Raw genomic sequence first — 22,357 nt, 5'->3', positions numbered from 1 at the left:
ATGTTGACAATTTTGAAATGTATATTTTTGATACCATGGAAACCTGTCGAATATTGTTACAACTTTTTCAGCAAAAACACATCCATCCATCCATTTTCTTCCACATATCCAAGGTCGGGTTGTGGGGGCAGGGGCTTTAGCAGAGAGGTCCAGACTTCCATTTCTCCAACCACTTGATCCAACTCTTTCGAGGAGATCCTGAGGCATTGCAAGTCCATCCGAAAGACACAGTCTCTCAAGTGTGTCCTGGGTCGTCCTGGGGTCTCCTCCTGGTTGATTGAGCCCGCAACAGTTCACTGGGATGGTATATGTGAGGCATCCTAATCAGATCTATGAGCCACCTCTCAATGTGGAAGTTGTAGCGGCGCTACCCTGATCCCCTTTTGGATGACCAAGCTCTAAGGGTGAGCCCAGACACCTTGTGGAGCAAACTAATTTCGTCTACATGTATCTGGGATCTTGTTCTTTTGGTCATGAGCCACAGCCTGTGATCATAGGCAAAGGTAGGAACGTAGATTGACAGTAAATTGAGTGCGACTCCTTTTGGCTGAACTCAATCTTCGCCACAACGGACCGATACGGAGTCACCATCACTGCGGATGCTATACCGATCTGCCTGTTGATCTCCCATTCCATTCCTCCCTCACTCATGAACAAGACCCCAAAATAAAAATTTGAGTACCATGGTCTCAGATTTGGAGGTACTGATTCTCATTCCAACAGCTTTAAAGTCAGCTGTGAACCGCTCCAGTGAGATTTGGAGGTCATGGGTTGATGAAGCCAACAGAAACACACCCTGCAAAAAGCAGAGATAGAATACTGAGGCCATCAAACCAGACCCACTTTACATCGCAGCTGTGCCAAGAAATTCAGTCCATAAAAGTTATGAACAAAATCGGTGACAAAGGGCAGCCAATGTTAAGTCCAATGCTCACCGGAAGCGACTCCGACTTACTGCCACCAATGCACCCCAAATTCTAACATGTCATACAGGAACCAAACAACTTGTATTAGGGGTTTTGGTACACCATATTCCCAAATCAAAATCTTTAGGAGTCCCTCAGGGACATGATTGAATGCCTTCTTCAAGTCCACAAAACATTTATGGATTGGTTGGGTAAACTCACATGCATCCTTGAAGACCCTGCCAATGGTGTATAGTTGATCCACTGTTCCATGGCGAGGACAAAAACCACACTGCTCCTCTTGAATCTGAGATTGCCTAACAGACTTTCCTCTCCAGCACCCCTGAATAGACCTTACCAGGGAGGTTTATGGGTCTGATCTCTCTGTAATTGAAACACACTCACCTCAGTCTGCAAATTCAGACGCAATGTCTCTGATGTCCACCAGATGTTGCAGAGGCGTAGAAACCAGGACAGCCTCACAACATCAAGAGTCTCATCCACACCCTGGGCCTTCTCACCGAGGCACTTTTTAACCAGATTACGGACCGCAGCCCCAAAAATAGTGGGGAATTGAGGAATGGGAATTGATGGAATTGAGCGGATGTTTGAAATATTTTCCCCATGAGCTTACAATGTTTTGAGTCAAGGTCGGCATTGCCCCATATTCATGATACAGTGTTGATGGTGCACCGCTTCTCCCTACTTGTACATAATGGTGGATCAGAATTAACGTAAAACTGTTCGGAAAACATTCTCTATGGCCTCCTCCCATGTCTGAGTTTTTTCCTCATTGACCACAAATCTACATTCCAGATGGCCAGCCAGTACCCATCAACTGCCTCGGGAATCCCACAGACCAAAAAGGCCACAAAAAAACCTTCTTCAGCTTGACGTCATCCCTCACTGTTGGTTTCCACCAATGGGTTTGGGTATTGCTGTCACTAAATTCGCCTTTACATGCCTTAGACTTTTTTGCAGCCACAGCTCCTTGATAATGGAAGTATAGAACATGGTCTCAATGTCCCCTGCCTCCCCTGGGACAGGGGTGAAGTCTTGCCAGAGGTAGGAGTTGAAAGTGTTTCTGTCAGTGGATTGTGACAGGTGTTCCCAGCAGACCTTCACAATACGTTAGGGGCTGCCAGGTTGGACCGGCATCTTCCCCCGCCATCAGAGCTAACTCACCACCAAGTGACGATTGGGTGACAGCACCGCTGGTTTCTTCACCAGTGTCCAATACATGCGGGGGCAAATACCATGACACGACCACAAAGCTGGTCATGGAACTGCGACCTAGGGTTTCCTGGTGCAAAATGCACATAAGGACATCCTTAAGGCCCTTTTATACTCTTGCGCTTGCTCGGCCGAAATCACGTCTGATGCATTGCCCCAGACACGTGGCCTCTCTTGAGTCAGTTGACACACACAAAAATTGTTGCTGCTCGTCAAATGCTGCAGTCATCTCAAGTGGTCCGTCTTAGTCACATGTTGTAAAGACAGACCATTCCTCCCGGCTTGACACACCACCTCCGCCACCGCCTTCGCAATCAATTTCCATCACAATTAAACCTAGCATCTGGTGATCTGGGTCAATTTGTTCTTGCAGACACTCTACCAAGGTCGCCATTATTTTTGTTTTGTTCCTTGTTATCAGAATCTGAATCACCTTTATTGGCCAAGTGTGTAAAAACACACAAGGAATTGTCGGTGCTCCCCTGGTACGACATTCAGAACAAAGAACAACAAAGCAACAAAAACAAAGAACAAGAGAACTTATTGTTTATAGGAACTATTCCTTATAAGAGTCATAGATATGTAAAGATGTAAAATCTTCTTCATTTAGGTAAGAGATAAGTGTGTCAATGTCCCACATTGTGTAAAGCTTGTACAAAGTGCCTTTACCCGTTCGCAGTTCTATTATAAACCAGCGTGACCAGTGTTCCTCTTATATGACAGTATGACAGTCGTGCAAAGGGAGCAGTTCAAAGTGATGATTCATGCGATAGTCTACAAAATACATTACTAATACTGACTGGACCAGCAGGATGTGAGTGTGTGTCCCAATAATGGCTTAAGGCATAAAATAGTAGGATCGCTGATCAAGACTTTAATGACTTAATTCCCAGTGGGGTAAAAACTGTTCGAATACCTGTTAGTTTTGACTTGCATTGACCTGTAGCACTTTCCCGACGGAAGGAACTGGAAGAGCTGGTGGCCAGAATGTGGAGGATCTGAAAGCGTGCAAGTCCTCAATAGTGGGAAAAGTGCTGCCGACAATGCATTCAGCAGTTTTGATTGTCCGTTGTAGTCGGAGTTTGTCCTTTTTTGTGGCGGCCCCAAACCCGACTGTGATGTTATGGAAAGGAAAGTAAAAACAGCTCCCAGAAATGGCAAATAAATGCAGTCAGCAGGATTATAAAGAAGCCTTTACAGTATGCTTGAACATAATGTTCATTATGGACAATCCATGGTAAGCACAGAAGTGCATTAACAGAACACCACTGGGGTTTTGTTTGAAGGAGGCCATTCCTCCCAATCATGGATTTCCAGGTCTCACTGTCATTGCCCACATGGGCATGAAGTGCCCCAGCAGAACAATGGAGTCCCCAGCTGGAGCAGTGTCCAGCACTTCTCCAAGGACTCTAAAATGAGTAGGTACCCTAAACAGCTGTTTGGTACGTAGAGACAAACAACAGTCTCGACCCATCCCCTACCCAAATACAGAGGGAGCGACCCTCTCATCCGGAGTTGAACCCCAATGTATAGGTGGCGAGCCAGGTGGCAATAAGTATATAGTGTATATCAAGTATGAGTATACCCACATCTGCTCGGCGGCTCTCACTGTGACCAACTCCAGAATGGAAGCTAGTCCAACCTCTCTGAAGAAGACTTATACCAGAGCCCAAGCCGTATGTGGAAGCAAGCCCAATGATACTATACTCCCAACTTCTCAACCTCGAAGACCAACTGTGATTCCTTCCCTGCCAGAGTGGTGGTATTCCACATCGCTAGATCTAGCTTCTATATCTGGGGATCAGCTCGCCAAGGTCTCCGCCTTTGCCATCGCCCATCTCACACAGCACTCGACCCCAGTGCCCCCTCCCACAGGTGGTGAGCCCGTGGGAAGGGTGACCTACGTTACGCTTTTAGGCTGTGCCCACCCAGCAGCCATGGTGTAGGCTCGGCCACCAGCCACTCACCTTGGAGCCCCGCCTCCAGGTCTGGCAGAGGGGTGGCCCCAGTGGTCCACATCTGTGCAAGTGAAACTCATTTCCATTTATTGTATTCATCATAGACACTTTGGGAGCTTTTCCCTTAGTTAAATCTCAAAGGCACTGTGACAAACCATAAATTTGGGAAAGGTGAGTTCAATTCACAACTCACACCCAAACCTGAATACCACCATACTTGTTAAATGAAGAAATCACTTAAATATAATCTGTCAGAGAAGGGGAAGTAACCTACAAGATCTCAAGAACCAATGCATCATGCCACGATCCAAAGAAATTCAAGAAAGACCAGGGCATTTTGCTGTAATTGATAGAACAATGAATTATGTTGTGCACCATAAAATCCTAAAGGAAAATGTCTGGCCATCAGTTCATGCCCTCAAACTCAAGCGCTCCTGGATCATACTGCAGGATAACGATCCGAAACACACCAGCATTCTCACCTATGAATGGCTAAAAAAAGAAAAAAGAAAAAGGTTTAGGAGTGGCCAAGTCAAACCTCGGATTCAAATCCAATTGCAATGATGTGGTGTGACCCTCCAGTATGGGTGAGTTGAAACAATTCTGCAAAGAAGAGTGGAACAAAATTTCTTTAGAGTGCTGTGAAGGACTCATCGCCCATTATGGCAAACGGTTGATTTCAGTTATTGCTGTCAAGTGTGGCACACCCATGTTTGGGTGGGCAATTGCTTTTTCACAGAGAGTCTGAAAGGTTTGGGTTTTTCTGTGCCTTTATAAATTGAATTGTCATATGAAAACTGAATTTTGTATTTTCTTGGGTTGTCTCAGAGTGATATTCAAATTGGTTTGATGATTTGAAACATTTGTGTGTGATAGATATGCAAAAAAAAATAGAAATCAAGAAGGTGGTGAATACTTTTTCATGGCACTGTATATATACATACATGTATACACACACACACACACACAGTATATTTCAGAAAAGGGACCGCATTACCAACCAAATTGAATATGTTGAGTTGTGCAAGACAATTTGGAAAAACAGAAAAATTGAGAACTGCATACAGCATAATGTTCACCTTGTTTAGAAAATGCTTACAGATGGACATGGAACAAAAACTGTTAAACACGCATTAGTTCACCACAAGAAAATAATTTTTGGATTAGCAAGGACAGATGGGATAATGTGTCACATTTGCCAAGAAATCGTATGAGAATTTTATCCAAACCTCTCCAGCGACCCTCGACAAATGAATCCTAGAAAGCAAGAAGCAGACCCAGTTCCATTTATCTTGAATGAAGAGGTTGAAAATCCTGTTAGTTCGCCTGTGGGAAAAAAGAGGTAACTAGCACAAGAACATCCTTGTAAAACTATTTCAATGCTGCTTGGACTTGCATGAAGTACCAGCGACATGGAAAGACGCAGAAATCATAAATAAACGAGGGTATATAATGGACCTAAGAAATTATTGCCCAGTAACCCTGTTCTCAATGAATTACAGTCATTGCAAATATATTGGGCAAAGGAATTGGAATTAAAGTCAATGAAATACAGCCGATAGAACAAGACGGTTTTCATAGCAGTTTTAATTCTACAGACCACATACAGGCAGTTCAACAAATAATCAAACAACAAAACAAGTACAAAAAGCCATTGACAGTTAAAATGAGTTTGACTCATTCACCACCACTTCACTCCTGTAGGCATTGGTCTACATTTAAAAAGCTTAATTGGGGAAAATGAGGGCTAAAAATTAACAGCGCTAATATGAGTCATCTTTGTTTTGCGGACAACATCATTTCATTCTCTTACAATGCTGAACAACTACAGCATCGTATTCAGGAATTAGACTGAAAAAACTGTCACTCAATTCTCAAAATGAACAAAAATAAATGACGGTCACGTTCACTCCTTACTGTCCAGAAAATCATGGATGACTGTGTCTGAGACCCCGTCAAAAATCACATCTATTTAGGCCAACATGTAACAATAGATGGAAATACAAACACTGAAGTTGAATGCCACGTAAGGCTTGCCTGGCAGGTTTTTGGAAGGCTTCATGTTGCAATCAAGAATAATTTTCTTGAAAAGCAAAGTTTTCAATCAATGCATTTTATCAGTCCTTGTCTCTGGTTGTGACATTTGGACTACAAGTGCCAAAGTTATAAAAAGGCTCAGTGAAACCCTAAAGAACGTGGAAGGCTGAATGTGGAAAATAAGCAGAAGGTGCAGAAGTAGTTGGAATTGTGAAGAAGAAGCCTGTAGTGGATAGAAAATGGCTGATGGTGGTTGTATATATTTTACTCTGGGCGAGAGGGGGGGTACACCCTGAAGTAGTCGGCAACCAATCGCCGGGCACAGATAAACACACGTTCACATATAAATAAAGTGGATTGGATTCACATCTATGATTCACACCCATATATATATTTATAAGATAGATAGATAGATATTATGAACTTATTCGATCATCTGTCATCCTCTCCCTCCATTAAATCCCTATGACTCTGGCTCATTATACAGTTGACGGCCCAGTGAGGTTTGAATGAAAGCAATATTTGCCTCAAAGTTGTTTTAAATGGATGCCCATCTTCATCTCGAGGACAATTCTAATACTTTATGCCACAAGGTTTCTGAGCAGTACTGAGTGGACACTTTCTCTGAGATGTTCAGTGTTTTTCTCTCATCCTTATCACTTAATTGCTAGCCAACAAACAATGAAACATTGATTCTAGGTGGAGGAGCTACTTTCTGTTCTTTCTCTCTTATAGCTCCATAATGTCATGTTCTGGCTCTCCCTGATTGGGCACGATGAGAACAGCCAATTTCTGAGGCTGATAACATGAGGAATGTTGCTCGAAGAGGAAATGCTGTCCTGAAAAAGGTCTAGTGATGTGGAGGTGTAGTCTTTTCTCAAATCCTTACTGTACCCCCTCCAAATGTGACAAAGTAAATTTGTTACTTTCATGTAATTGATCACCGTCATCAATTATTTAATTATTTGAATTATTTATTTAAATGTGACACTAATGGAGATTTCATACATTCTTTCAATGTGCATGCTCTAATACCTAAAAAATGCTTATTGTTTGATAAGATAAATATAAATATTCATATAGTAAAGCACTGTTAAATGGTTGCTTTGAAATGAAACTCAAAGCAAAAACTAAACATTAACAATCATTCTATGTTTCATTGCAATATATTTATAATAGAATCCATTTAGAAGCTATTATTGTAATGTATTAGTTTGGATTGGATTATGCCCTACAATTGGCTGTAACTTGGATAATTCAGTTTTGTATAAATTATAGCCTATGAAAATTTTAATTACCAGAGTAATAAGAAGGTAGAATGGTGGTGCATCTTGTTAGATCGTTGGCCTCACAGTTCTGAGGACCGGTTTTCAAATCCCAGCCCTGCCTCTGTGGAGTTTGCATTTTCTCCCCATGCCTCTGTGGGTTTTCTTCAGGCACCCGGTTTCCTCCCACATCCCAAAAACATGCATTCACTGGAGATTCTAAATTGCCCCTAGGTGTGATTGTGAGTGCAACTGTTGTGTGTCTATGTGCCCTGCGTTTTGCTGCCAACCACTTTAGGGAGAAACTCACCTCCTGCCTGAAGATTGCTGGGATAGGCTCCAGCACTCCTGTGAACCTTGAGAGGATAAATTAAATGTCTAAGAAAATGGATGCATTGGATAGTAATAAGTCAACTAGTCGTGATTGTGTCGACAAACAAAATTGTTGACAATTTAATAATCTAAATCATCATGTATTTTTTTCAAGTTTTGTTTTTTTCTCCAAACTGCCTCTATACCTTCCGTTGCCTTGTCTGTCTTCCTGTCCTTGAAGCACATGCACATTATTTGTGATCCAGATCTGATGTGATATAACTAAAAAAAGATCAGATCAAACAGTATCATGACTAACAGACAATCAAGATTAAAAGTTTGGGAGCATTTCACCAGAAATACTACAAAAGACTGCAATGCAAAACCAGCAAAACTGAACTTGTTTTTCTGAGCAGCACAATAGTGATCCACAAGCATCGAAAAGACAGCAGGTTGTGGGTGATTACATTTTTTACGAAGAGGGACAGTTGTCTAGGTAAGCGAATATGCTAGTTAGCTACTTTCATTAATATAGTTAATGAGCAACTTGCTAATAACTATTGTATAAATGTTAACATTTGCTTCAGGTTTTCATTTGCCCTCATCACATATACTGTACATCAGGGGTCTCAAACTCAGTTTACCTCGGGGACGCCTGAGGCACCGAGCGGTTGAGGGTGGGTTGCAGCCTCAGCGCACATGCACTCATGGCCAATTTCAATTACAAATTTAAAAGAAAGTTCAATCTTCTCAAACATCTTTTTTTTAATTAAAAAAGTTAAACAAGATAAACTAGGAGGCAGCATGGTGGTGCAACTGGTTAGACCGTTGGCCTCACAGTTTTGAGGTCCTGCATTCAAATCCCGGAGCCACCTATGTGGAGTTTGCATGTTCTCCCCATGTCTGCGTGGGTTTTCTTCGGGCACTCAGGTTTCGATCTTTCAATCAATCAAACAATCCTCCCACACCCCCAAAAACATGCATTAATTATGGACTCTAAATTGGCCTTAGTTGTGATTGTGAGTGCGACTGTTGTCTGTCTCTATCTGCACTGTGATTGGCTGGCAACTAGTTCAGAGTGGACTCCACCACTTGCCTGATGATACCTGGGACTGGTGCCACCACGACTCTGGTGAGGATAACCGGCTCGGAAAATGAATGAATGAAAAAAGATAAACATAGATGTTGTGTCCAAAGCGAGCAGTAGAACGCTACATAGCAATGCTGCGGTAATTTTCCCCTTGAAAAAGATTTCTCTGCTTGGACATGTCTGTGGTACTGCATGCGTAAGTCTGGTGTGACAGAGAAATATGTTAGAATAGTACAAGACATGTATGATGGCAGCAGAACAATGGTGAGGTGTGCCGTTGGTGTCTCAGAAGAATTTAAGGTGGAGGTGGGACTGCATCAGGGATCAGCTCTGAGCCCCTGCCTGTTTGCAGTGGTAATGGATAGGCTGACAGATGAGGTTAGACTGGAATCCCCTTGGACCATGATGTTTGCAGATGATATTGTGAGCAGGCAGCGGAACAATTAGAAAGATGGAGGTACGCACTGGTAAGGAGAGGAATGAAGATTAGCCGAACTAAAACAGAATATTTGTGCGTGAATGAGAGGGGTGTAGGAGGAAGAGTGAAGCTCCAGTGAGAAGAGTTAGCGAGGGTGGATGACTTCAAATATTTAGGGTCAACAATACAGAGCAATGGTGAGTGTGGTAAAGAAGTGAAGAAACGGGTCCAAGCAGGTTGGAACAGCTGGCGAAAGGTGTCTGGTGTGTTATGTGACAGAAGAGTCTATGCTAGGATGAAGGGCAAAGTTTATAAAACAATGGTAAGGCCGGCCATGATGTACGGATTAGAGCCGGTGACACTGAAGAAACAACAGGAAGCAGAACTTGAGGTCGCAGAAATGAAGATGTTGAGGTTCTCGCTCAGAGTGAGTAGGATGGATAGGATTAGAAATGAGCTCATTAGAGGGACAGCCAAAGTTGGATGTTTTGGAGACAAGGTTCGAGAGAGCAGACTTCGATGGTTTGGACATGTTCAGAAGCGAGAGAGTGAGTATATTGGTAGAAGGGTGCTGAGGATTGAGCTGCCAGGTAAAAGAGCAAGAGGAAGACCAAAGAGAAGGTTGATGGATGTTGTGAGGGAAGACATGATGGCAGTTGGGGTTAGAGGTCGCTGTGGCGACCCCGAATGGGACAAGTCGAAAGGAAAAGAAGAATAAAATACTTGTATACTAATTTTAGTTGTTTTGAATATCAGTTTTTTTGTTTAAGGTGGCACAAAGGTTATTGTTTTAATAATTTATAGACCTCCAGGATACAATAGAATATTTATGGAGGATTTTGCAGAACTGCTGTCAGTTATTTGTAATGAGCACTGCTAACATGCAGGGTGTCGGTGGAAATTCAGCTACTGTCGGTCGAAGACAAAGAAGAGGAGGAAATCGGATCTGTCGTCAGAAGAAAAAGAGGAATGCACAGAGCCTACAACTGAGTGGAGGGACTTTAAATGTTGGGACTATGACAGGAAAAGCTCAGGAGTTGGTTGACATGATGATTAGGAGAAAGGTTGATATACTGTGCATCCAAGAGAGCAGGTGGAAAGGTAGTAAGGCTAGAAGTTTAGGAGCAGGGTTTAAATTATTCTACCACGGAGTAGACGGGAAGAGAAACGGACTAGGGGTTATTTTAAAGAAAGAGCTAAGAATGTCTTGGAGGTGAAAAGAGTATCAGATCGAGTGATGACACTAAAATTTGAAATTGAGGGTTTTCTGTATAATGTGGTTAGCGGCTATGCCCCACAGGTAGGATGTGACCTAGAGTTGAAAGAGAAATTCTGGAAGGAACTAGATGAAGTCGTTCTGAGCATCCCAGACAGCGAGAGAGTTGTGATTGGTGCAGATTGTGATGGACATTTTGGGAAAGGAAACAGTGGCGACGAAGAAGTGATGGGTAAGTACGGCATCCAGGAAAGGAACTTTGAGGGACAGATGGTGGTGGACTTTCAAAAAGGATGGAGATGGCTGTAGTGAACACTTATTTCCAGAAGAGGGAGGAACATATAGTGACCTACAAGAGCGGAGGTAGAAGCACGCAGGTGGATTATATTTTGTGCAGACGATGTAATCTGAAGGAGATTACTGACTGTAAAGTAGTAGTAGGGGAGAGTGTAGCGCGACAGCATAGCATGGTGGTGTGTAGGATGACTGTGGTGGTGGGTAGGAAGATTAAGAAGACAAAGGTAGCACAGAGAACCATGTGGTGGAAGCTGAGAAAGGAAGAATATTGTGTGGCCTTTCGGAAAGAGGTGAGACAGGCTCTCGATGGACAGCAGAAGCTCCCGGAACACTGGACTACGACAGCCAAGGTAATCAGAGAGACAGGCAGGAGAGTACTTGGTGTGTCTTCTGGTAGGAAAGGGGAGAAGGAGACTTGGTGGTGGAACCCCAAAATACAGGGAGTCATACAAGGAAAGAGATTAGCGAAGAAGAAGTGGGACACTGAGAGGACCGAGGAGAGGCGAAAGGAGTACATCGAGATGCGACGTAGGGCTAAGGTAGTGGTAGCAAAGGCTAACCAAGGGGCATATGAAGACATGTACACCAGGTTGGACATGAAAGAAGGAGAAAAGTATCTCTACAGGTTGGCCAGACAGAGGGATAGAGATGGGAAGGATGTGCAGCAGGTAAGGGTGATTAAGGATAGAGACGGAAATGTGTTGACTGGTGCCAGTAGTGTGCTAAATAGATGGAAAGAATACTTTGAGATGTTGATGAATGAAGAAAATGAGAGAGAAGGGAGAGTTGAAGAGGCAGGTGTGAAGGACCAGGAAGTGGCAATGATTAGTAAGGGGGAAGTCAGAAAGGCACTACAAAGGATGAACAATAGAAAGGCAGTTGGTCCTGATGACATACCAGTGGAGGTATGGAAGCAATTTTGATAGATGGCTGTGGAGTTTTTGACCAACTTATTCAACAGAATATTAGCGGGGGAAAAGATGCCTGAAGAATGGAGGAAAAGTGTTCAAGTTCCCATTTTTAAGAACAAAGGCGATGTTCAGAGCTGTGGGAATTATAGAGGAATAAATTTGATGAGCCACACAATGAAGTTATGGGAAAGAGTAGTGGAGGCTAGACTCCGGACAGAAGTAAGTATCTGCAAGCAACAGTATGGTTTCATGCCTAGAAAGAGTACCACAGATGCATTATTTTCCTTGAGGATGCTAGTGGAAAAGTACAGAGAAGGTCGGAAGGAGCTACATTGTGTCTTTGTGGATCTAGAGAAAGCCTATGACAGACTACCAAGAGAGGAACTGTGGTACTGCATGCGTAAGTCTAGTGTGGCAGAGAAGTATGTTAAAATAGTACACGACATGTATGATGGCAGCAAAACAATGGTGAGGTGTGCCTTAGGTGTGACAGAGGAATTTAAGGTGGAGGTGGGACTGCATCAGGGATCAGCTCCGAGCCCCTTCCTGTTTGCAGTGGTAATGGATAGGCTGACAGATGAGGTTAGACTGGAATCCCCTTGGACCATGATGTTCGCAGATGATATTGTGATATGCAGTGAAAGCAGGGAGCATGCAGAGGAACAATTAGAAAGATGGAGACATGCACTGGAAAGGAGAGGAATGGAGATTAGCCGAAGTAAAACTGAATATATGTGCGTGAACGAGAGGGATGGGGGAAAGAGTGAAGCTCCAGGGAGAAGAGATAGCGAGGGTGGAGGACTTCAAATATTTAGGGTCAACAATCCAGAGCAATGGTGAGTGTGGTAAAGAAGTGAAGAAACAGGTCCAAGCAGGTTGGAACACGTGTCTGGTGTATTATGTGTCTCTGCTCGGATGAAGGGCAAAGTTTACAAAACAGTGGTGAGGCCAGCCATGATGTCCGGACGAGAGACGGTGGCACTGAAGAAACAACAGGAAGCAGAACTGGAGGTAGCAGAAATGAAGATGTTGAGGTTCTCGCTCGGAGTGAGCAGGTTGGATAGGATTAGAAATGAGCTCATTAGAGGGACAGCCAAAGTTGGATGTTTTGGAGACAAGATTCAAGAGAGCAGACTTCAATGGTTTGGACATGTTCAGAGGCGACAGAGTGAGTATATTGGTGGAAGGGTGCTGAGAATGGAGGTGCCAGGCAAAAGAGCGAGAGGAAGACCAAAGAGAAGGTTTATGGATGTGGGGAGGGAAGACATGAGGGAAGTTGGGGTGAGAGAGGAAGATGCAGGAGATAGGCTAAGATGGAAAAAGAGGACACGCTGTGGCGACCCCTAATGGGAGAAGCCGAAAGGAAAAGAAGAAGACAACTATTTTGTCATAACAGGAGACTTTAACATTCATGTTGACAATAACATGGAAAAAACATCCAAAGAACTAGACTAGACACATTTGACCTCTCAACATATTAGGAGTTCAATTCACAAACAATGTCACATTTTAGACCTGGTCATCTCTCAGGATGTTGAAATTCTGTCAATTGACATTAGAATTGACATAGAATTTGCTATTTCTGACCATTTTCATGTATTTTGTGAATTACAGATTCTACTAAAAGTTCAGATAACCTTTATGTCTATTAGGAAAAGGTACATAAATGAGAGTACTGGGACAAAGTTTATGGAGACTGTAGCTTTGCCGCAGATTGAATGCTGAGACAGTTGATGACGTTTTGGACAATTTCACCTCAAAAATCTCAAAGACCATGAATGCTGTCGCTCCTGTTAAAACTAAGACCATCCTGAAGGGACCTAGAACACCGTGGAGGAGTACAATGATGGTCAAGAGCTCTAAATCAAACTGGAGTAAAGCAGAACACAAGTGAAGAAAGTTTAAACCCCAGATTGACTGACCTCAGCAGACAGTGTCTGTTATTTTATTTAAGAGTTAGTCAAGGCTAGACAGCAACACATTTCTGAAATCTTCAGTAAAAACCTCAACAATACTCACAATCTGTTTGCTGTGGTTGATAAGCTCACAACACCCATCCGAATCAGATAGCTCCAGAACTCATAACAGCTGATAAATGTGATGAGTTTGCCTGTTATTGCCACTTTTCCTAAACTATTGTGAAGTCAGTGCTATCTTATTTGAAGCAAATAATCAATTACTCAATTCAGTCCGGTGAGTTTCCAAAAGCTCCTAAAGTAGCTGCTGTTAAGCCTCTTCTAAAAAAACAGAGCACTGGACCATTCCATGTTCGCAAGCTATAGACCCATCCCTTTCATCGCCAATATTGTTGAGAAAGTCAGCAGTTTCTTGAATATAAATCCAATTTTTGACCAATTTCTATCCAGTTTCCGAACTCATTGAAGTACAGAATCGGTAAAGTTGAATACTGACTCAGGAAAGGTGTCAATTTCGGTCTTGTTGGCGAGGATTTATGGAGTCCCTCAAGAGTCAGTTCTTGGACTGTATTTGGGTCAAATTTTTCAAAACTTTAATTTGGACTATCATACCTATGGAAATGACAGTTATATTTAGGAGTGTCTCCAGATGACTGCAGTTCAATTGAGGTGTTGTGTCACTGTAAAAAGCAGATAAATAACTGGATGAGCCAAAATTTACTTCAACTGAACTAAACAAAACGGAGACAATTTTTTTTTTTCATTAAGAAAAGAGAATCGCTGTTACAAAATACCTGGACTCACTATCTTTAAAAGCCAAAGACCAAGTCCAAAACCTTGGTGTTCTGATAAATTCTGACCTGACTTTCAACAATTGTATCAAATCAATTACAAAAAAAATGGAAGTGAAGGCTTGTATGTGTCAAGCAGACCAAGAAAAGCTCATTTATGCTTTTTTTTTTCTCAGGTAGACTTGACTATTGTACTGGTCTTCTGACTGAACTCCCCAAAAATAGTATTAAACCTCTGCAGCTCATTCTGAATGCCTCAGCTCAGGTTCTGACCAGAACAAAGAGATCAGAGCATACAACTCCAATTCTAAAGTCTTTGCATTGGCTTTCAGTCAGCTTTAGAATAGATGTTAAAGTTCTGCTACTGGTCTATAGAGCTCGTGCGCGTGACTTCACCGTTTTCACGGCACCATATTGCCGGTCAAACAGAGCTGCTCAGCATTGTGGGGGACATTGAACCGGAGCAGAATATTCACAATGCCCAAGACTTGTTGTGCTATTGTTTGTCACAACAGAGGAGGCAGATCTTCAAAGAATTGCTTCTATAGAATACCATCTGACAAGACCAGAAAAGATCAATGGATTCCAGCAATTAAACATGATGGATGGTGCCCAACCAAATACACACGCCTGTGCAGCATTCACTTCATTTCAGGTGGGAATTATTCTTCTCAATCTCAAATAACCAAGAAGTATTTGTAATGCCAAATTGACTCATTTGAGAACAATGCGTATTTTAAAAAAAAAGTCTGTCGCAGAGAGAATTACGAAGGTGTGTGTGTGTGCGTGTGACTGCAATATGCTTCCGTGTACGGAGGAGACAACTCCCTATCCTAATTTTTTTTTCCCAATCATAGTGAATGAATGCAAGTTTCTGTAAAACCAGGTCATTTTGTATTTGTGTTGAAAAAATGAGAAGTGTAAAGAGATTGTGCACATGACAGATGGTGTTCAACAAAATACGCCAGTGTGGCGATCATTTCAGACAGGAATTATTCTTTTCCATCTCAAAATTTCAAGACGTATTTATCACGCCAAATTGACTCATTTGAGAACAATATATATTTAAAAAAACTAATAAACTGTCAAAGAGAGGTTTACGGAGGTAAGTGTGTAGCAGCAATACATTTCCTGGTACTGAGGGTACATTTTTTTCCTGTCACAGTCATGAATGCTAGTTTGTGTAAAACGAGGAGTCATTTATTTAAATATTGGTATTCCTATTGAAAAAATCTTAGTGGGTCCATCACGATGTGGGATTTATTCCTGATTGAGAACAGATCCAGCAGATTGTATGCATCCAGACTTTTATACGCTTTCGAGCTTTTCTGTGTAGATCTCAATGACTTACTCACCAGATACATGTGTATTATCCAGTTGTCCAAGACAAGCAGAAGCGAATTAACAGTCCAATTTCTTATCGGCAAAAACATCAACTTTGGCAGTAAATATGGGTCCTCTATGCCAAGTGTCTCTAATTTTTCGACGTACCTTCCTTTGTTACCAGTATCAGACAAAACTCTGGATGTCATGCTATAAGGCATATTTTCAGTTCATCTCAACGGAATTAACTTGCAACAATGCTTTGTTTGACCGGCAATATGGTGATGTCACGTGATTTTATGACGTGGGTGCACGAGCTCTACACATTACTAGATGGTTTATGTCCTGAATACATGAAAGAAATGTTTACGGAATACAAAACCTGTAGAGCTCTGAGATCAAGGGTAATAGTTACTGCACTCTTGAATTAACGTACTGTAAAAGTGGTTTGGTAACAAAAACATTGCTGGAAATATTTATTCCATATGATAATTGATTTTTTTTCCCCCACAGATTTTAGCAAGAATTATGACTGTTCAAGTACCTACATGATTTGTTTTTGCGGGCCACATAAAATGATGAGGTGGGCCTGATGCGCCCCCTGGTCCAGCTTTTTCCACTCTCATCTACATTTAAAAAATGTTTGATACCTGCGAACAGTGAAATATCCCGACAATGTATAATTTTATTCATATTCTGTATTTACACTGGTACATGGTATTCATCGTGTTGCTAATGCATATTTTTTGCTTCTATTTCCCAAATGCACTAAACATTCACAGCTAAAAATGTTAAAGGCCAGAGTATTGCTTTCCTTTGCACTATCATATCTAACCATATTAGGAGTGCTGGTACAAGCTGCAAGGTTAATTAAAATTTGAATCTACCATCATTATAATTGTCTTTATTTTTAGTTTGCACTTACACTTCAAGCTGGAAGCTAATGATGGTTAAAGGGATAGCTGTTATCACACCAGCTGCTTGCTGGTGAGATAAGTTGCAATTCAAATATGATCTGAAAACTCAACTAGTTGCAAAATAATCGGTAACTAATCAGTTATCAAAATAGATTACAATACAGGGATTAGCATGAGCCCTCCATACCTAACTACTGCAATTGGTTGAATATAGATAACACATTTCTCTATGTATCTTGTGAAAAACAAGTGCAACATCCAAAAAAATAGATTACTAGGCTATAAAAAAATCTGAATAACAAAGGTCACTAACTGATGGACCGCGGTCCAGACCCAGACCCAGACGTTATCTCATACAGACCATGACAAGGGTTATGATTCAAAATCTGATGAGCATTTCTGTTTTAATCAGCGCAACCATTGTAGGCTTAACGGTATTGGCTTGGTGAATGACAAAACCAGACCAATTACATATACTAATTAAGCCATCCTATTTGATCTTAATCACCCAATCCAATTTTTCAAACAGTAAACACTGATTTATCGTGCAGTGATGTAGACCAGATAGAAAATGTCTCAGAGACAGATGGTAGTAGATGGAGTTTTGTGCCAATTGAAAATAGTTATGGGTGAATAAAAGGAGCTATAAATATTGTGCTGGAGAAATAAAAAAAAACAAATGGATAGATGAAGGCACAGAAAATACAGGACAAATTGCCTATCCCAAAAATTAAATGGAGAAATATTTTGTTGCTGTCAGCAGTTTTCGCAACTCAACTCAACTTTATCTACAGTATCAATGTCTTCTCTCTCGAACCTTGCCTCCAAAACATCCAACTTCGGCTGTCCCTCTTATGAGGTAATTTTGAATCCTATCCAACCGGTTCACTCCTAGAAAGAATCTCAACATCTTCATTTCCACCACCTCCAGCTCTACTTCCGGCTGTCTCTTTTGTGCCACTGCCTCTAGTGCATACATCATGGCTAGCATCAGAACTGTTTGATAAACTTTGCCCTTCATCCTGCAGAGACTCTTCTGTCACATAACACACCTAACACCTTCCTGTACCTGTTCCATCCTGTTTTGACTCGTTTCTTCATTTCCTTACCACGCTCAACATTGCTCTGGACTGTTGATCCCAAGTATTTCAAGTTCTCCACCCTAGCTAACTCTCCTCCCTGTAGCCTCACTCTCGCCTCTCTACCCCTCTCATTCATGTGAATATATTCTGTCTCACTTTGACTAATCTTCATTCCTCTCCTTTCCAGAGCGTGCCTCCAACTTTAGAACTGTTCCTCCACCTGCTCGGTGCTTTCCCTGCAAATAATGTTACGGTTAAGCCATCCCATTTTACCTTAATCAGCCAATCCAATTTTTCAAACAGTAAGCACTGATTTATGGTGCAGTGATGTAGACTAGATAGAAAATGATAGAGTCTCAGAGACAAATAACATCATGGCCCAAGGGGTTCCAGTTGAACCCCATCAGTCAGCCTATCCATCACCATTGCAAACAGGAAAAGGCTCAGGGACGATCTCTGATGCAATCCCTCCTCCACTTTAATATCCTCTATCACTTCTACAGCGCATTTTATTTCACTCTTCAGTCTTCACACCTCTGGTATAGTGCAATTTTTTAAGTGATCATTGAGTTTTATCGGTGGCCCCATATGGACCTTTGCGATAAACAAAGATTCATGGTAATCTTCCAATCAAGTGGCTGTTAAAATTATTATCTTGCACTTGCACTAGAACTACATGTAACTATGGATCAAACAAGACGGACCTTTATTCCTTCATTTCGTAAATTAGTTTCTGATTATCTGAATCACTAGTTTCAACTCAGTTCTGTTCATTTGGTGAATTACTGGCTATCTAAAAACTAAACTGACTTTGCTTTGGTGTGTTCAACGCCCAAAATAAATTAGTAAAGCCACTTTAGAAAGTTAGCTGTTTCTAAGTAACAAGGATTGCCATAAAATAACATTTAATTTATTTTATGATCACTTTTATTAAATCATTTATATGTTGATGTCGGGAGTGCCACGCAGCAACTGACAAGGTAATTCAGTGCTTACTGAGCATGCATCAATTAAGATAAGACTGGAAGTGTTTTTCTCTTCTTGTCACTCTCGTTCAGTCAGCTTTTTTTCTTTAATGTGATTGTGAGAATTTGGTCTGAAGAATGGTTCATACACTGACCCACATGCGCCCTTCCCACACATACTGTACACTACTCGTCTTTGTGTTCTGCACATTAATAGATATTTCATTTCTGTTTGATCTCAGCGGCAGTGAAGTCACCTAAGCCCTTCATTCTCTTTTCCGCTCCTTACGTCTTCAACTCTCACTCCATCTGCAGCTTTATGCTGATTCTAGGAAATATGATCTGTGTCCCATCCGCAGGAATAATAGAATAACGTTGGAAGGTGGGGTCAGGAACAGTTGAGTGGAGTATTAGCAACAAGTACAGCTCCACTCGTTTGACTCTGAGAGCATATGCACTTTTATCCATATGATCCAAATTTGTATCCTATAGTCATCCCAAATTAACATGGTCATTAGGGAAAATGTGTGGATGATTCTAATCTCTGCCAGCTGCCCCCCCTCCCCCTCCCTGCCATGTAAACACAACAGGAGTATCAATTAGTTACAACTCCGCCAACATTTTCAGTTTAACATGTGCTGTATGTCTGAAATTAGGTCAGGACATGCAGCAGGCTTGATTTCCACAAAAGTGTAGGGGCTTGGTCAGCAAAACTTTTATGTCGTAAGGCTGAATTGACAAATTTAAATGTTTACACTCAAGATTGTGTGTCAGTTTTACTCTGCGTGTGCGTTTATTGTAGTGTATGTATTCATCAGAATGACGGTCACCCTCTTTGAACACAATGTGCAGGGAGTCAGGGAAGGAAAACCTCAACTGTACTCCAAACTCACAAAGATTCTCTCTCTCTCTCTCTCTCTCTCTCTCTCTCTCCTCTCTCTCTCTCTCTCTCTCTCTCTCACACACACACACACACATTCATTCACACACAAGCACACACACACACACATACACAAAACATAGCACACACATACATATGCGCTGACCTTGTTGGGCGTGGCTCTCTGGAGTGCCAATAAATTACAACTCATTAAACCCAAATGGCGGGACGGTGGAGCAGCCGTAGAGCATTGGCCTCAGAGTTCTGAGAACCGGGGTTCAAATCCGAGCCCCCTGTGTGGAGTTTGTCTGTTCTCCCCGTGCCTGTGTGGGTTCCCTCCAGGCACTCTAGTTTCCTCCCACATCTCCAAAACATGCATTAATTGGACACTCTAAATTGCCACTCGGTGTGATTGTGAGTGTGACTGTTGTCTGTCTCCATGTGCCCTGCGATTGGCTGGCAACCAGTTCGGGGTGTACCCTGCCTCCTCCCTGATGACAGCTGGAATAGGCTCCTGCGTATAAGGAGCTCAGAAAATGGAGTAAGTAATAATGCATTGAAATCACTTATTAAAGCTAAATACTATAACCAGTCAGTAAGTTATGTATGAATGCATCTATTTTTTAATATTGCCTTACAAGAATCTATTGCTGAAATCATGAGAAACAATTACTGTACAATTTGAACAATACACAAATACATTTGATTAAAAATTATTACAATTCTTTTACACAAATGCAGTATTTTTAATAAATACTAACTTTGATAACTTTTTGGTTTTAATATGCCATTCTAATTAAAAGGCAATGTGAAGCAGTGTACTATGTATTTACACAACATATGCACTTGCTTGCCAAAACATTAGGAACATCTGCCCATTAAGATTCAACAAAGGTCACGTTAGATGGACACTGTCAGAAGGTATTGAATTAAGTATGTATTTATTATTATTACTGTCATAGTTCGCAACAAACTATTACTGGTGTACATCACAATGAGAGTTGTGTCTTATGTTATACGAAGTAACTCCGTTGAGCTATACCTGCACATTTTTTTCAGGGGATTTGAATTTGATAGGGTTGACACAGAAGTGAAAACAGCACAGTTAACAACAGGTTGGACCTCACCTTCAAGCTTCCTAACGTGCTCAGCATCTCGTAAATCTGAATACATTATTGATCCCAAAGGAAGTAGTGGTGTAAATTATAATGTAGTATTATCTGCCTTGTGTGGCACCATCATGTTTGGACAGCATGAGTCCTCTTTCCCCAACTGCACACCTGCAGTGTCATGCATTTCCATGCATTGTAGACCCATTTAAATGTTCCCTGGATCTTTGGCGGTGGTTGAAACACTGCCACAAAAACAAGGACAAAATTTCCGATATGTTAGCTGTGTCGAAACTCCAACATAAGGAACATTTGCAGTCGGGCTTACATTGTTTAGCGGACCATGGTATTTACTCAAAATAACTTTTGACATTGTCCACGTCACTTTTTTGGGGGGGGTTGGTGGCATCTTGAAAAGTGGGAGCTTTGAAAAAGTGGGTATTTTCACAGCTGAAACTACTGTGTAACTACTACAGGAAAATGGGTTTTTTATATAGGTTTTCCACACATTTGTAGCCTAATAGCATAATAATCTGTCATTTTTTCATGTTTACTTAAAACAATCAAAAACACAAATCCAACAAGCAACTAAAGTCTTGTATGCAGATTAACATGACCTGGATGATTAACATGACCTCGAGAATCTACACAGACAAAAAGAAAACAAAGACAAACTTTTAATTTTAGCAAGCACATTGTTATTTTTCTCTTGGTTTAAGAAAAGAAATAATGGTTTTTACTGACAAAGAACTTTTCAAACCTCTTAATGCTTAACAGTTCAACTTAAACATTAAAAGCCATTTTAAAACAGGTTTTGGTGAGGGTTTTGAGCAGGGTGTAGTCACTGTCTTGTTGTCTCGTGAGCGTGTTGTAAGTAAAAAAAAAAAAAAAAAAAATAGTTTCCTCAAATTTCCGCTTCTTGTCAAATGCGGTCCAATGTCCAAATCCAGTGTTGTTGTTTTGATCTGAATGTAGAGAGCAACACAGTGCTAGGGAGGATCTATTTTAGTGGTTTACAGGGCTGTGGGCCAACCCAAAATGGGTTTTCACCTTTAACGAAACACTGGAGTGTAGAATGTAGTTAAAATCATTTGAATTTATGAAGAAAATATATTATATTGGTGCCACAAGTAGTAAGGAACTGGAGCTAAGATCAGGAAGAGGTAGATGTAATATGATGAGCAGTTTATTGAGGAAAGGGTATGGATGTGGTCCTGGATGTGTTGGTAGGTTGTGGTATGGACAGGTTGGAGGCAGTGGAGAGAACAGGGGGACGGATTGATGACACGAATTATATCTATCAGGAACAGTGGGTCAGTGTCTCCTAACACTGAGAATGAGGAGACACAAGAGTTAATAGGAGATTGAAGGAATGAGGTGGCTTCATTGTTTCATGTATGCCGTGTTACCGGTAGTAGAGGCAGCAATACTTTGGGGTGGAATTCTGGAAACAGGCAGGCTTATACACACCAGTGTATAAGTGGTGATGAGGTGGATTGGAAACAGATGATGCAAAAGGGGAGGTCAGGTAGAGGACACAGAAACTCCTTCCAGGCTTGAAAACAGTTCTACGGGGCTGGACATAACAAGTGGTTTTACTTGTGTTTACTAAATTAAGGCAAATGATTTCAGTCATATTTGCATCCTTTGGACACTCTTGCTTTCAGTGGTAAAGCAGCAAGTACAACCTCCACACTCAAATCGAAGTGGGTTAGTAGCTGACCAGTGACAG

At 41.5% G+C, this 22,357-nt stretch overlaps 1 protein-coding gene across 5 annotated transcripts in view; it reads left to right on the top strand.

Annotated features, from left to right (window-relative positions):
• gmds (GDP-mannose 4,6-dehydratase) overlaps positions 1 to 22,357 on the top strand; it is a 262,351-nt gene that overhangs the window by 222,461 nt on the left and 17,533 nt on the right. For 4 of the 5 annotated variants that reach the window (XR_009795595.1, XM_061824038.1, XM_061824036.1 and 1 more), the window contains one exon: positions 14,865 to 15,004. The exons of the other annotated variant lie outside the window; for it this stretch is intronic. Coding sequence is in view for 3 of the 4 variants with exons in the window: in XM_061824038.1 (XP_061680022.1) it covers positions 14,865 to 15,004 (140 nt within the window). In the remaining variant the exon portion in view is untranslated. The remainder of the gene's footprint in view (positions 1 to 14,864; positions 15,005 to 22,357) is intronic. 5 annotated transcript variants of the gene reach the window in all.

Source organism: Syngnathoides biaculeatus, chromosome 7 (assembly GCF_019802595.1).
Source record: "Syngnathoides biaculeatus isolate LvHL_M chromosome 7, ASM1980259v1, whole genome shotgun sequence".
NCBI classification, from domain to species: Eukaryota; Metazoa; Chordata; class Actinopteri; order Syngnathiformes; family Syngnathidae; genus Syngnathoides; species Syngnathoides biaculeatus.
Note: the sequence above shows the minus strand (reverse complement) of the source record. Positions and strands in the feature narration are given on the sequence as shown.